Consider the following 14,617-nt stretch of genomic DNA (forward strand, 5'->3'; position numbering starts at 1 on the left):
CCCTTTTCCCCACGCGCCGTAGGACGCAAGTGTCCGCGGTTCCCTGGGGCTCCCAAGGAAGGAAGCGGTAGGAGCGCGGCAGTGCCTCCCAGTCGACGCCTCACTCCCCTCCTCAGTCACAGCACAGCGAGGGAGTTGGGGCGTCCAGGCTGGGGCTCCTGCTTCTCTCCAGGGGAGCGGGTGTGCGCCCGCGGTGTGGTGCACCCAGGGCTGGGGAGGCACCTGCCTCGCACTCTGGACGCGGGTAAGGTTGGAAACGCGCTCTCGAGCCGGGCCTTCACAGCATTTTCTTTTTCACTCCTGACCACAACCACCTTGGGAGCTAGATCTGTGGTCTCCATTCAGAGAAGGGATCCAAACATGAACTGGCTTGCTCTGGATCACAGCATAGTTCGCAAGTGACGGTGGTGGGATTTGAACACAGGCAGTCTCGCCATCTTTTGCCTTCCCATCTCTCTCTCTCTCTTTTTATTTCTTTTTTCCACTAAGTCACAAAGGTTTATTGTATAACTTACACCCTTAAAATTTTTAATGTGCTTGGTAATTTTTAAGAATGTACACACTTTTAAAGCTAACAGTTCTAGAATTTTGACAAAAGTATATACGCATATGACCATCACAGTGGTCAAGATACAGAACGTTGTCATCACCCCAAAGTGTGCTCTGGTGCTCCTTTGCCAGCCCCTCCTTCACTGCCATATTCTGATAACCAAGGAGGATTTCCGTTCTCGCAGCCTTGGTTTCCAGAACGTCACATAAATGGAATCACGTACTGTGTAATCCTGACGTCTTCTAAGGTACCACGTCACATGTCTTGCTCTTGCTGCAGTTCCCCATGGCAGTGTCTGACACCCCTCCCAGGTCCCTGGACTTTGAGGAGAGTTTGTTCTCACTGCCTGGGGCTGCTGCAAGCCTGGAAAAGGAAGGATGTTGTGAAGGTGTCTTAGTCCATTCAGGCTGCTACCGCAGACAGGGTAGCTTATAAACAATAGAAGTTTATTCCTCTTAGTTCTGGAAACTGGGAGTTCAAGTCAAGTCCCCAGCATGGTCACACTGGGGAGGCCCTCTTCCTGGATGCAGCCAGCTCCTCTTCCTGGTGTCCTCATCCTAACCTGCGGGGTCTCCTTTGTAGGGGCACTGATACCATTCATGAGGGCTCCATCCTCCTGAACTAAGCACTTACCAAAGCCCCCCCTTCTAATACCATCATATTGGACATTAAAATTTTGACCTGGGCCTGGGGGCACACAAATATTCAGACCATAGCAGAAGAAATGACAAGGTGACTCAGGAACCAGGGACAGGAGCTCAGAACAAGACAGAACATTTCAGAAATAACACTCACATTTAGACTTTATTGGGTAAGTCATGGAGAGTGATTTAGATTTGAATGTGAGACCCTCCCTCAGACCCTCATAGTGCCCTAGGGGCTGCCTCTTTGCTAAGAAACCATCTCAGAGGAGAAAGGTTGTTGGCCAGAAAGGCTGTGTCCAGGCCAGCATGGCTTGCAAGCGGCCCTTAGTTCCAGAGAGTTGGAGAGAGAACAGGAAAGCTTATGCATCAGAGTTTCTTTTGGCTCCCTGCATTGTCTCCTTTGGTCACAGGTCTACTTTTTCTCTTTGCTCTTTGGAGAACTCTGCCTTTCATGAGAGAGGCTTTCCTTGAATGTCTTGCACCAAGAAGCTAGCTGTGTGGATGGGGCTTCACTGAGCACCCCCGAGTTTAGCAGACAGGTGTCTGCTTCATTGCCCCTCTCCCCAGCTCAGCAGGGTCTTCTTTATACTTATGTCCTTGGGGCACTAGGAGGTCTCAGCTTCTCTACTGAGTTACACATGGTCATCCACCAATCCTGGGCCAAACACTGCTGGCCGTGCCCTGCCTGGTTTCCCCTCCCACTCTCTCTGTCCGTGTTGACATACTTTTAAAAAATTGATTTATTTTTGGCTGCACTGGAGCTTCCTTGATGTGTGTGCGCTTTCCCTAATTGCAGTGGGTGAGCTCATTGCGGCGACTTCTCTGATTGCTGAGCCCTGGGTCTAGGGCTTACAGACTCAGTAGTTGTGGCGCATGGGCTTAATTGCCCCAAAGCCTATGGAACCTTCTGGGTTGGCAGGCACATTCTTAACCAGTGGACCATCTGGGGAGTCCTGCACCTTTTTTTTTTTTTAATCTTCTATGATCACTTTAGAAGGATTTGGAAAGAAACCATTTTAATACTGGAAGACCAACCATGACTGTGATGTATTATGTCTGTTTTCAAGACAATCTGGAGTCATCCCCATGTCCTCACCCTCCAAAAACAAAGACGTTGAAATTGAGGAAATGTGCAGACCACGTTTTGGAGGTGTTCATGATATAAGGAAGCAGGTAGTACCTGGAAGGAGATGTGGAGTCAAGGTAGGAGGGATTAAGTGTTTAAAGATCAGCTATCCGTGTAGTGACAGATTCTGTTTATACGCTAATGAATGATCCAACAATGGTCAATGCAGGGGAAGGGTACCTGCACCAACAGAGACCTCGAGAAGGTCAGAGGGTGGCCCCAGTGAAGGGACTCACCTGTTCATGTAGTGAGAAAAGAAGGCAAAGTGGGTCCAAGTGCAGACAGGTTTCAGGTCAAGGGTGGGAAAGTCCAACGGCCTGTGTTTTCTCTAAGAAACGTTAAGTCAAGGCCACCATCTGGGAATGAGGGTGTGGGAAGTTTGAAGAAATAGAACCTATTAGCTCTCAGAGAAATAGAGAAGGACTTGAGTTTTGTTAACATTAATTTAAAATGAAACCAGTCAACTTGAGTGTGTGGTACACTCCCCTGGAAGATGGGTGCAGACAAGGGGAAGACAGGTGCAGAACTCTTCCAGGATTGGGGTTTTACTAGGTGACTAGGAAGGAGGAAGAGGTGTGTTTCCAAGGGTGGGGTTATATGGAGGAATCAGACCCTCTCCTACCTCCCCACCATCCAGACATCGGGAATGCGCAGCAGCTCCTAGGACCCTGGATACTCCAAAGCTCAAGGGGTTCCCGGCCTCTCTTAAAAATAAGCCAGAAACCACATGACAGCTGGTGCACAAAACTGCCTGAGCCTGAGAAACAGGGAAAATGTCAGAGAAGGAAAAAGATGAAAGACGCTCTCCAAAGGCTGAAATAGGGGGCATTGCTCATGGATTGTAACCACCAGGCTTCTCTGTCCATGGGATTCTCTAGGCAGGAAACTGGAGTGGGTAGCCATGCCCTCTTCCAAGGAGATCTTCCTGACCCAGGGATCAAACCCACATCTCTTATGTCTCCTGCATTGACAGGCAGGTTCTTTACCACCTGTTCCACGTGGGAAGCATGAAGGAACCTCAAGCTGACCCTGCCAAATTAAGGGGCTCTCCTGCCAGGGGCTGGAATGGGGCTCTGAGTTCATGTCTGTACCTCAAACTTGCAGATGTGCAAAGGCCTCTCCTTGGTATCTATGCAGCTCTGAACTCACACGTGCCATAGTTTAATTCTGACTTTATTATTTTTTAATTATTTATTTTAATTGGAGGCTAATCACTTTACAATATTGTAGTGTTTTGCCATACATTGACATGAATCAGCCATGGGTGTACATGTGTCCCCCATCCTGAACTCCCCTCCCACCTCCCTCCTGACTTTATTATTTTTTAAATTTTATTCATTTATTTATTTTTGGCTGCACTGGGTCTTCGTTGCTGTGCACAGGGCTTTCTCTAGTTGCAGTGAGCAGGGTCTGCTCTCTGGTTGTGGTGCACGGGCTTCTCATTGCACTGGCTTCTCTTGTCGCAGAGCGGGGGCCGTAGGTGTGAGGGCTTCAGGGGCTGTGGTGCACAAGCTTAGTTACCCCAAGGCATGTGGAATCTCCCTGGACCAGGGACTGAACCTGTGTCCCCTGCGTCCCCTGTCTCTTTTTCTTTAGGCAGGTGAATTCTTAACCACTGGACTACTGGCGAAGTCCTAATTCTGACTTTGAGGGTTGGTTTTATGGAAATATTTCTTCTTTTTCTTTGCTGTTAGCTATATATATAATTTTCACCACGTGGCTTGCGGGATTTCAGTTCTAATTAGAGTTTTCATCTTTTTTGGATATATGCCCAGGAGTGGGATTGCTGAATTAAATTTTAACTCTATTTTAGTTTTTTACCCTTCATACTGTTCTGCATAGCAGCTACACCAATTATATTCCTACCAACAGTGTACAAGTGTTCCCCTTTCTCCACATCCTTTCCATCATTTGTTATTTGTAGACTCTTTGATGATGCCCATTCTGACCAGTATGAGGTGATAGCTCATGGTCGTTTTGATTTGTATTTCACTAATAATTAGCAACATTATTAATCAGCACATTTTTCATGTTCTTCTTGGCCATCTGTATGTTTTCTTTGGAGAAATGTCTATTTAGGTCTTCTGCCCATTTTCTGATTGGGTTATTTGTTTCTTGTTATTGAGCTGTATGACCTGTTTATATTTGGAAATTAAACCCTTGTTGATCATATCATTTGCAAATATTTTCTCCTCTTCCATAGGTTGTCTTTTCTTTTTGTTGATGATTTCCTTTGCTGGGCAAAAGATTGTAAATTTGGTTAGGTCTCATTTGTTTATTTTGGCTTTATTTCCTTTGCTTTTCCTCTCCTCCATTTTTATCACCTTCTACCAAGGACTCCTATTGTCTGTATGTTACTGTTTCTACTTTTATCCTCTCTATCTTTTAGCTTCTCTTTTATATTATCTGTTCCTTCTTTCTTTTTTACTTTTGGGGAATTTCTGTCATTCTAGTTCATTAACTCACTCTTCAGCTAATTCATCCATTCAAGACATGCCCTGAAAGTACATATAACCCATGTGCAGGCTCTTTAGGGTGACCCTGGAACACAAAAGGTAAGGGGCAGAAGGTGGAGAAGCAAACCTTATGTGGGACATACAATATTTGAATATTGTTCTTTAGTCCATCTATTATATATTTAACTTATCTCTTATTGGTTCTTTTTGATATTTTTGTATTCTTATTTTGTAGTTCCAATTTCTTCCTTGTATCTTTTAACATGTCCATTAGTCTAATTTAAAAGTCCTTATTCTGAAGATAATTCAGTGTGTAACTTCTCTCCTGAAAGTGGTGATGCCCTTAACCTATGAGATCTAACACTGTCTCCAAGTCAGTGTCTCCAAGCTGGTGTCACTGAAGTCAAAAGTGAAGTACTGAGAGCAGAGAAGGCTGCCGTACTGCATCCTCTGGGGTGTATCCTGTCCTGTCCGTAGGTCCTGACAATTTCAGTGCGTGGGGAGCAGATAAGTCTCAGAGGGAGGCACCAGAGAAGCAGCCAGCCATTCCTCACCCCACAGAACAAGCCCTCCAGGCCTGACTTCACACTTTGCTCTCCAGAGGGAAGCAGCATTAGAGGGACTCTGCCTTGCAACGTCATCCCCCAGGTCTGGGTGTTTGGAGCAGGAGATGATTAGGCAACTGGCAAAATCAGTGGGTCCTGACCTGTTTTTTCTAGTATCTCCCAAACACAGGAGATCTGGGCTGCCCTGATTTGACTTCAAAGGCCTGGAGCAGAGATCAGAGTCCCTGAAGGTGTGGGGCAAGTACTATGGGTCCTAAGGCAATGGTAGGGGGGTAGAGAATCCACTCCTCCATTTCCTTGTCCCCAGCACCCTGTAGACTCTCACACCCTCTCCTCTCTTGGGGAGGAGCCCACAGGGTGCCTGACTGTGACCTGGCTTGGTATTTATCACCATGTCTGTTTACCTGTCTGTTCTGCTCCATGACAAAGCATGTTTGTCTGGGCAGCCTCAGCACTTTGCTTAGAGTAAGAAGGACCAATCCCCCCCTTTTTTTCCTTCCTTTTTTTTTTCATTTTAAATTGAAGTATAGTTGATTTACAGTGTTATGCCAATCTCTGCTATACAGCAGAGTGCCTCAGTTATATATATATATACTTTTTCATGTTCTTTTCCATTATGGTTTCTCCAAGGAGATTGGATATAGTTCCCTGGGCTATACAGTAAGACCTTGTTGTTAATCTATGCTATATGTAATAGTTTGCATCTGCTAATCCCAAACTCCCAATCCATCCCTCTCCCTCCCTGTAAGAAGGACCAGTTTTATTTCTACAGACCATGAGGCTTTAGAGTAAGGCTCAGAATAACATTCTCATCCTCAGGAGATGTTGGGCCCAGATTCACACATAGCTGTTTGGCCCACCTTCCCAGATGAAAGGGGTTATATTTACTGATTTCTGGGCAAACCCAAAGCGTGTCCCACAGAAGGTTCTGCCTCTTACCTTCTGTGTTCCGGGGTCACCCTGGAGAGCCTGCACACGTGTTATATGTACTTTGAGTGTGTATCTTTAGGCGTGGGCCCCTTATTTCACTATAAATTTTCACATGTGTGCGTGCTAAGTTGCTTCAGTTGTGTCCAACTCTGTGACACTATGGACTGTAGCCCTCTAGGCTCCTCTGTCTATGGGATTCTCCAGGCGAGAATACGGGAGTGGGTTGCCATGCCTTCCTCCATGGGATCTTCCCAACCCAGGGATGGAACCTAGGTCTCTGATAGTCTCCTGCATTGGCAGGTAGGTTTTTTACAACTAGTGCTACCTGGGAAGCCCATAAATTTTCACATGAGAAGACCCATCTTAAGACACCCGCTCACTGAGCCCAGTGGTCAGAGCTTGGAGGCATGCTGCACAGTGCTGGCCTGAAATAGGAGTGGGGAGGGCAGAGCTGGAAGTGAGACAATGACTTATTTTGGGTGGGTGACGCGAGTCTGCGTGGGGGCGAGGGCAGCCTCTTAGAGGAAATCTTTAGCACTTTACTGGAATCGAGCAGTCTCCACCTGCCTTCTTGTGGTTTTACAGAAGAGATGGGGGAGGCGGCAGAGATATCAGCAGCTGGGGGAGGGCCTGGAGGAGCGGAGGATGAGAGTGCGGACTCCTCCAGCCCCCGCTGCGCCCCTTTTCCCCGCTGCCACACCTCAGCCCCTGCTGCCTCCCCAGGCCTTGCTGCCCCTCCTTAGCCCCCTACTGCCCCTCCCCCATCACCACCTGTCTTCTGGCCTCTGGAGTTCTTTCTCTTTCCGAGCTCCCTGCTCAGGCCCTTGGGTGACTCAGGGACTTCTTTCAAGAGGTCCTGGCTGGCATGGGGGCAGGAGCCATACATTCCCGTCAGCTTCTCCAGCTGCTTGCAGGAAAAGCTTGGGAGAGGAGTAGAATTATCTAATAGGCCATAAGAGCGTCTGAGTTAAAGTATTGGCTGCAAAAAGAGAGCAGGCTGCTTCAACTTCTAAAGGAGATTATGCTCAGGCATGATGCTCAGAAAGACAGCTTTCACAGGAGTGGAGGGGCTGGGGTGCCACTTCTCAGAAGTCAGGGGCAAGCAGGAGGGTTGGAGCTGCCAGCTAACCTGCCGAGGGGTTGGGGGGAGTCTGGTGTGTGCAAAGGCTGAGGGTTCTGGTTGGTGGGCGGGGGGCATCCTCCCTGAGAAATGAGGCCTTCTGTGGAAGAGCCCTTAAAACCCTCTTCCCCCGCAAACACTGAAGCATCGCCTTCTGGACACAATAGTCAGTAGTTTCCACTCTGCCTCAGGGTGAGCAGAGCCGATCTGAAGACTGGAGGTTGGAACACGGGCAGGCTCAGCAGACCCTCCATCCCTGTTCCTGCTCCAGAGCCTGCTGTGGGCACCACGAACTTGCTGCTGATTGAGGGGCAGGGTGCATGCCCAGCACCTCCATTCCTTCAGCACATGATCTGTGCCTCCCAAACACTGGCCTTGAGGGGTAGAGCTTTCAGCTTTGCGCCCTCTCTTCTTTGGCCTGGAAATCCTAAAGAAAAAGATTGCCAGATTCTTTTTCAAATTCCAAACTTAAGTTTTTATAAAGGCACCATAAACAAAAGGTGAAACAACATTCTGAAAGACACTATTTATTGCAATTATAAAGAAAAATGATTACTTTTTAGAATATGTAAGGCAACAATACCAATTAGCAATACGAATAGGCAATGATGTGAACATGTAAATTGAAGTTGCTCAGTCGTGTCAGAACTTCCTTCTTTTTCAGGGCTGAGTAATATTTCATTGCATATGGTACAGTATTTTTGAAGGGTGACTTTGTAGTAATCACAAATTTCAGTGATGGCATTCTTTGATATCATTCCACTTCTAGTTATAACCTGAAGAAATATTTACACATCTCAGATTAGACATTTACAAAGATGTCCATTGCAGCATTGTTTTATTTATTTTTTGGCTGCACTGTGCAACATGGCCTTCCCTGATGGCTCAGTGGTAAAGAACCCCCTGCCAAAGCAGGAGACATGGGTTCAATCCCTGGGTTGGGAAGATTCCCCTGGAGAAGGAAATGGCAACCCACTCCAGTATTCTTGCCTGGGAAATCCCATGGACAGAGGAGCCTGGCAGGTTTCAGTCCATGTGGTCACAAAAGAATTGGACATGGCTTAGTGAATAAACACTGACAACAGTGAAGCATATGGGATCTCCGCTCCCTGACCAGGCATGGAATCTATGGTCCTTGCAGTGGAAGCACAGAGTCCTAACCACCGGCATTCTTTCCCTTGCTAAGTTTCTGCTATACAGGCCTTCATACTGCTTTTGAACTTAAGCTTTCTTCTCTTCCAGGACCTTTGCACACTATGTTCCCTTTGCCTGGATTGCCCTTCCCCCATATATCGTCAGGCAAGTCCCTCATTTCCTCCAGACCTTGCTCAAATGTCATATTATTTGCAGGGCTTTCCCTGATCACCCAGTGCCCTGTATTCTGCTTTGTTTTTTCACTATAGCACTTTCCATTGCCTAAGAAATGATATACTTATCTATTTATCAGTCTCCTCCCCTCTCCTCTTTAAGTTTTATAAGGACAGACTTGGTCAGCTTTGCTCATTGCTGCATTTCCAATGCTGTAAACAGTGAAAGTGTTAGTCGCTCAGTTGTGTCTGACTCTTGGCAACCCCATGGATGCACGAGGCTCCTCTGTCAATGGAATTCTCTAAGCAAGAATACTAGAGTGGGTAGCCATTCCCTTCTCCAGATCATCCCAATTCAGGGACAGAACATGGGCTTCCTGCATTGCAGGCAGATTCTCTACCATCTGAGCCACCAGAGAAACAGAGTAGATAGTTGTTGAATTAATAGATGAGTGGATAAAGTCTTTCAGTGGTTTCCTCTGGGGAGTGAAAGAGGTAAGAGATTTTTCACTTTTTACTGGATATTCCTGTATATTATTAGATGTGTTTTTATCAAGTTTGTATCACCTTTTTATTTAAAAAAATCAGAAAAAAAACTTAAAAACCACGTCTAAAATTTACTATTATTTTCTCTGTTAACAGCTGCTTGAAGACAAGCTATAGTAGGTACCACCTGACTAAGAACAACTTATGGAAGAAACATCTAACTTAGAAAGTTTTATCCATCTCCTTGTGTTTGAAAAATATTTGCATTTATATTTTTCTCTTCTGTATTTGTGTTGCTCTATTTTTTTAACTAATTTTTTTTGACTGCACTGTCTTGATTGTGGCATGCGAGATCTTTAGCTGTGGCATGTGAAATCTAGTTCCCCGACCAAGGATCAAACCTAAAGTTCCCTTGCATTGGGAGCGTGGACTGTTAGCCACTGGACCACCAGGGATGTCCCTGTGTTGCTTTATTTTAGCAGTAGAATTTCCAGGCCCAGTTTGTGGCAGTCTCTGAGGCCACAGCAGCAGGTTTCTGTCCTGCAGAGGCTGGGAACAAAGCACAATCAGTAGTGCTGGGCAAGGAGATGTGGATGTGAGGAGTTGTGGCTCAAATAAGGTTTTTCAAAGTGTGAGCGATGGTAACTGATTGAAAAGGAAATTGAAAAAAAGAAAAAGTGAAATTGGACATTGGAACACACTGGACTGAACCACACTAAGCTGGTTCTTTTAAGGCAGAACTTCTTGGAGCCTTCAAGATAGCCTCCAAGGGGAAGATAGCAGACAGCTAGCTTCCTGAGCTCCTGTGACCACAGCATCCTTCTGAGAGGTTGTAACATTTAGAGGACAAAGCTTGCAAAACACACATAAATTTCTGCTGGTAAAGATGTTCCTTAAGAGGAGTCCTGGCTGGTGGTACATGGTCCAAAGAATAGGTGCTAGAATAAGCTACAGGGGTTGGCAGAGACCTATCAGCTGGAGCGTGAACCTCACCATTCAACTTCTGATGACCACAAAAAGGGTGGGGGGGGAGAGGATGGTGATAGGATCAAGAAGGTACAAAGAAAGGAAAATCTCAAAACTTATTTCAGCAGTTAGTATTACATTAAGTGCAAGATCCTTTCCCATAAATCAACATTTGTCTAAAGCTTCTATTTTTTAAAAGAATATTTATTAGTATTTATTCAGCTGCATCGGGTCTTAGCTGCAGCATATGGACTCTAGTTCCCTGACCAGGGATCAAAACCTGGTCCCCTGCATTGGGACCTCAGAACCACCAGGGAAGTCCCTACAGCTTCCATTTGGAGTTGGCTGGGCCTGATTGAAAGGGCATCATACCTTTGCCCTTCGGATTGAGGTATCTAAAATGCAGCCTGTTGAGATTGGGGAAGTCTTGTGAGATATAGTTTCCATAAAGAATGAAACAGACACTTGTGCAAAGTAAGTCTACTGAGTGAGTGTGGCCCGACTTCAGGGAACAGAGACTGCTGGCCCCACTTCCCAGTTGATAGCACAGGTTGGTAAAGACCACACAAAGGTTTCCTTGTTCAGACCTCCGGTTGTGTGCAGTGTTTGCCAAGATCCGTGAATACTTTGAGGGATTCCCAAGGACAGGAGGAAATCCCATGAGAGAATTAGAGCAACAGCTGAAAAATTTTTCCCTCAAGGGATTCACAGGAGTGCAGACCTCAAAGCCTGACAAGTCAGGTAGTGATCTGGGGGTAAAGGACATTCTTGTCCTACTACCCAAATCAGCACTAGTCTTCACTATAGCTATTCCGGTGAAATGCTTTTCTCTCAGGTTAAGTGTAGAACTTTTAATCTTCAAAACTCAGGTTTAGTTACAAAAGGCCTATTTATATTAAATATTCAAGCAAGACTTGTTTAGCAAGCACTAGTTTGGGGACCTCCTGAAGGGTTAGGGGAAGGAACCGAATAAAACTTCATGCATTTTCTGAGCTTTATGAGTTGACACTTGGATCCCAATCCCTGCCTTGCCTGTAACAAGAACTAGGGGCTTGGGCAGGTCAAGCACTGTACTGGGAAGGATATAATCTTCCAACCTGACAGCAAATCTAATGCGTTCCCTTAAGTCTAAGGAAAGCTTTTAAAAGGCTTAATGTCTCATTACCACCTCTACTGGCTTAATAGTTTTTTGCCTTTTTGGCTCAAGTTTTTACCGCCACTCAGTTGAAGCGTAACAGGCTAAAGTGCTTATTTCCAGTCTCTAACTTACCCAAGAAAATCAGTCAAGTATTCCAATTTAGTGTATGTTCAAAATTAAGTGGGTTTCTAGGACATAAGTTGAAACAGCTTTTGCTGCTAGAACAGTTCCTAAAATTGTACACCAAGCTCTTCTCAGGTACACCTGGACTCTTGTGAGGCTTGACTTTATGTATTGCACCTCTGGGTGATTCTTACCCCTCTTGCTATGCTTGTAACTAGTTTTAGGTATCAGAGATGATTTTCTTAGCAGTGTAAAGCTGAGGACCAGGACAACTTCCAACTCTTTCCCCTTTACTTCCCACACCCAGCCCCTCCCCTTCCTATTTCCAGTTGAGAACCACCACTGAAGAAAATTATGAAGCAGGGGAATGGTAGATAAAGGAAGGCTGTGCCCCCAAATATTCTTACACCACCTTCAATTAGCACTGAAGTATACTTCCTAATGCTTAACTGTGTTATGCCCTCACTCACATCCAACTCTGCAATCCCACGGAGCCTGCTAGGCTCCACAGTCCATGAAATTTTCCAGGCAAGAATACCAGAATGGGTTGCCATTTCCTTTGCCAGGGGATCTTCCTGACCCATTGACCCAACCTGCATCTCTTGGTTCTCCTGCAGGCTGATTCTTCTACCACTGTGCCACCTGGGATGGGAGCACAAAAACTGTTATGTAGGACCTCCCCAAGATTCTTACCACCCAAGTTACAGAATTTCCTTCACTGGAGCAATCTTATCCCTACAAGGAGGCAAAGCTGTTAAGTCACTAGGAACCAATATGTTAATTACCACCTTAACTCAAATCTTTCTCCTCACCCTTGTTGATCAAGGCTCCCTTTGGTTCTTGGCTCAGTTCAAGAAAGAGAAAATTACGGTTCTATTATCTAAGGCTAAACACCTGTTAAAGTGTAAAGCACCAGAGGAAAAAAGGACAATAGCCAACCAATAATTACAAGATTTCAGAACACAACTGAACAGCCTCAAAATTTCATTTTTCTGTAGTAAGTCTTGATTTTGTTATCCACTATTTGAGGAGGCAGGAAAGTGCTTTCCCTCAATATGCCTCCATACTGTTACAATTTGAAATGGTTTTAATTACACTAGAATCCTGTTAATGACCTTGAACAAAGTTCTATACCTTGGCACACGGAATGTTTGCCAATGACTTAAAATTTGGTCGCACAAAGCTCAGTCAAATGCCTTCTTTGAATACCATTTTAACCTGTTAAGAGTACCCACCATTACCATGTAATTTCACAACAGACACCAAAAGTGCATGCAACAAAACTTTTATTAACATTTTGAACAGGTTCAGCTATTACTGAAACTGGTAATTTCTAAACTTAAATTGGGGTAAATGGCTAGAGTGCAGAACGATGCCATCACTGAGCATTATGAACAGAAGACTAAAGAATTAACAGCCACCCCTAAGACGAAGGACCAGGTGCAGGGTCGACTCCTTCTGGATGTTGTAATCAGAAAGAGTGCGGCCATCTTCCAGCTGCTTGCCAGCAAAGATGAGCCTCTGCTGGTCAGGGGGAATGCCTTCCTTATCCTGGATCTTGGCCTTCACGTTCTCGATGGTGTCACTGGGCTCCACCTCCAGGGTGATGGTCTTGCCGGTCAGGGTCTTCACGAAGATCTGCATACCACCCCTCAGACGGAGAACCAGGTGCAGGGTCGACTCCTTCTGGATATTGTAATCAGAAAGAGTGCGACCATCTTCCAGCTGCTTGCCGGCAAAGATGAGCCTCTGCTGGTCAGGGGGAATGCCTTCCTTATCCTGGATCTTGGCCTTCACGTTCTCGATGGTGTCACTGGGCTCTACCTCCAGGGTGATGGTCTTGCCGGTCAGGGTCTTCACGAAGATCTGCATACCACCCCTCAGACGGAGAACCAGGTGCAGGGTCGACTCCTTCTGGATGTTGTAATCAGAAAGAGTGCGGCCATCTTCCAGCTGCTTGCCGGCAAAGATGAGCCTCTGCTGGTCAGGGGGAATGCCTTCCTTATCCTGGATCTTGGCCTTCACGTTCTCGATGGTGTCACTGGGCTCCACCTCCAGGGTGATGGTCTTGCCGGTCAGGGTCTTCACGAAGATCTGCATACCACCCCTCAGACGGAGAACCAGGTGCAGGGTCGACTCCTTCTGGATGTTGTAATCAGAAAGAGTGCGGCCATCTTCCAGCTGCTTGCCGGCAAAGATGAGCCTCTGCTGGTCAGGGGGAATGCCTTCCTTATCCTGGATCTTGGCCTTCACATTCTCGATGGTGTCACTGGGCTCCACCTCCAGGGTGATGGTCTTGCCGGTCAGGGTCTTCACGAAGATTTGCATTTTGACCTATAAGGTTTAAAAGGAAAACGTTACTGTGCCATTTTCAGAATCTTCTACCGCCTTTCAGTTATTCAGTTTTTTAAAACAGATATTCTAAAACGCCTTAACTAGGTCAAGATCTCTCAGAGATCTCCCCTAATTTTTTACTAGACAATGTATCAGTCGTTGAAGACCAAATTCCTTAGTCAAGACGTCTCCCTAACAGGCTGGAGACTCGAAAGTACCTGAGACTATCATCCAGAACTGTCCAGATACTTCGTTAAAATCCCGCCCAATTCCCCCCAAACCTAATAATCATGTCAGCATTTCGGTAAAAAACTTTAAACGCAACTGGGGACCTACACCTCCGCTACGGCAGAATTCGAATTAAAAACGTTTCCAGAAGCCCCTGGCGACTACCTCTCTTCCACCTTTTCCCCCTGAAGCAGACGCGATGGAATCTCCATCGGTTAAGTGTCCGTTGACCTCCGCCAGCGGGCGGGCGCGCGCGCCAAACCGCCCCCGCTCCCGACACGTAAACAAGGCCCGCTCTTCCGGAAAGGCCGGGGCCGCGTCACCTCGCTTCCCCTCCCCCACCCCCACCCGCCTGGTCTCGCGGACTCCAGGCCCTCTGCGGCTCGCCCTCACGGAAGCCCCCTTCTTCGCTCCTCCCGACGCTCACGGCTGCGGGCCACTACCTGTGAGTGAATGCGAAGATGCCGCAAATTCAATCACGCCGAGTCACCTCAAAGACGACACAGGAACCCAACAATGCCCGTCGCGTCTAAGTGCTCCGGCTCGGCGGGGCCGGTATTTATACAACGTCTGTTGCGTCACTTATCACTCTTACGTAGGCCTAGTGTCCCTGCGCCGCCGAAAGTAGTTCACGCGGCCCCAC

General features: G+C 46.6%; 1 protein-coding gene across 1 annotated transcript; it reads right to left on the bottom strand.

Moving 5' to 3' along the window:
* Nucleotides 12,682-14,550, bottom strand: UBB (ubiquitin B). Its single transcript, XM_005693600.3, has 2 exons — nucleotides 14,418-14,550; nucleotides 12,682-13,746 (listed from the first exon to the last, which is right to left on the bottom strand). The coding sequence occupies exon 2, from the start codon at nucleotides 13,738-13,740 to the stop codon at nucleotides 12,823-12,825; it is 918 nt and encodes a 305-aa protein (XP_005693657.2). The 5' UTR covers nucleotides 13,741-13,746; nucleotides 14,418-14,550; the 3' UTR covers nucleotides 12,682-12,822.

The sequence above is a fragment of the Capra hircus genome, chromosome 19 (assembly GCF_001704415.2).
Source record: "Capra hircus breed San Clemente chromosome 19, ASM170441v1, whole genome shotgun sequence".
Taxonomy (NCBI): Eukaryota; Metazoa; Chordata; class Mammalia; order Artiodactyla; family Bovidae; genus Capra; species Capra hircus.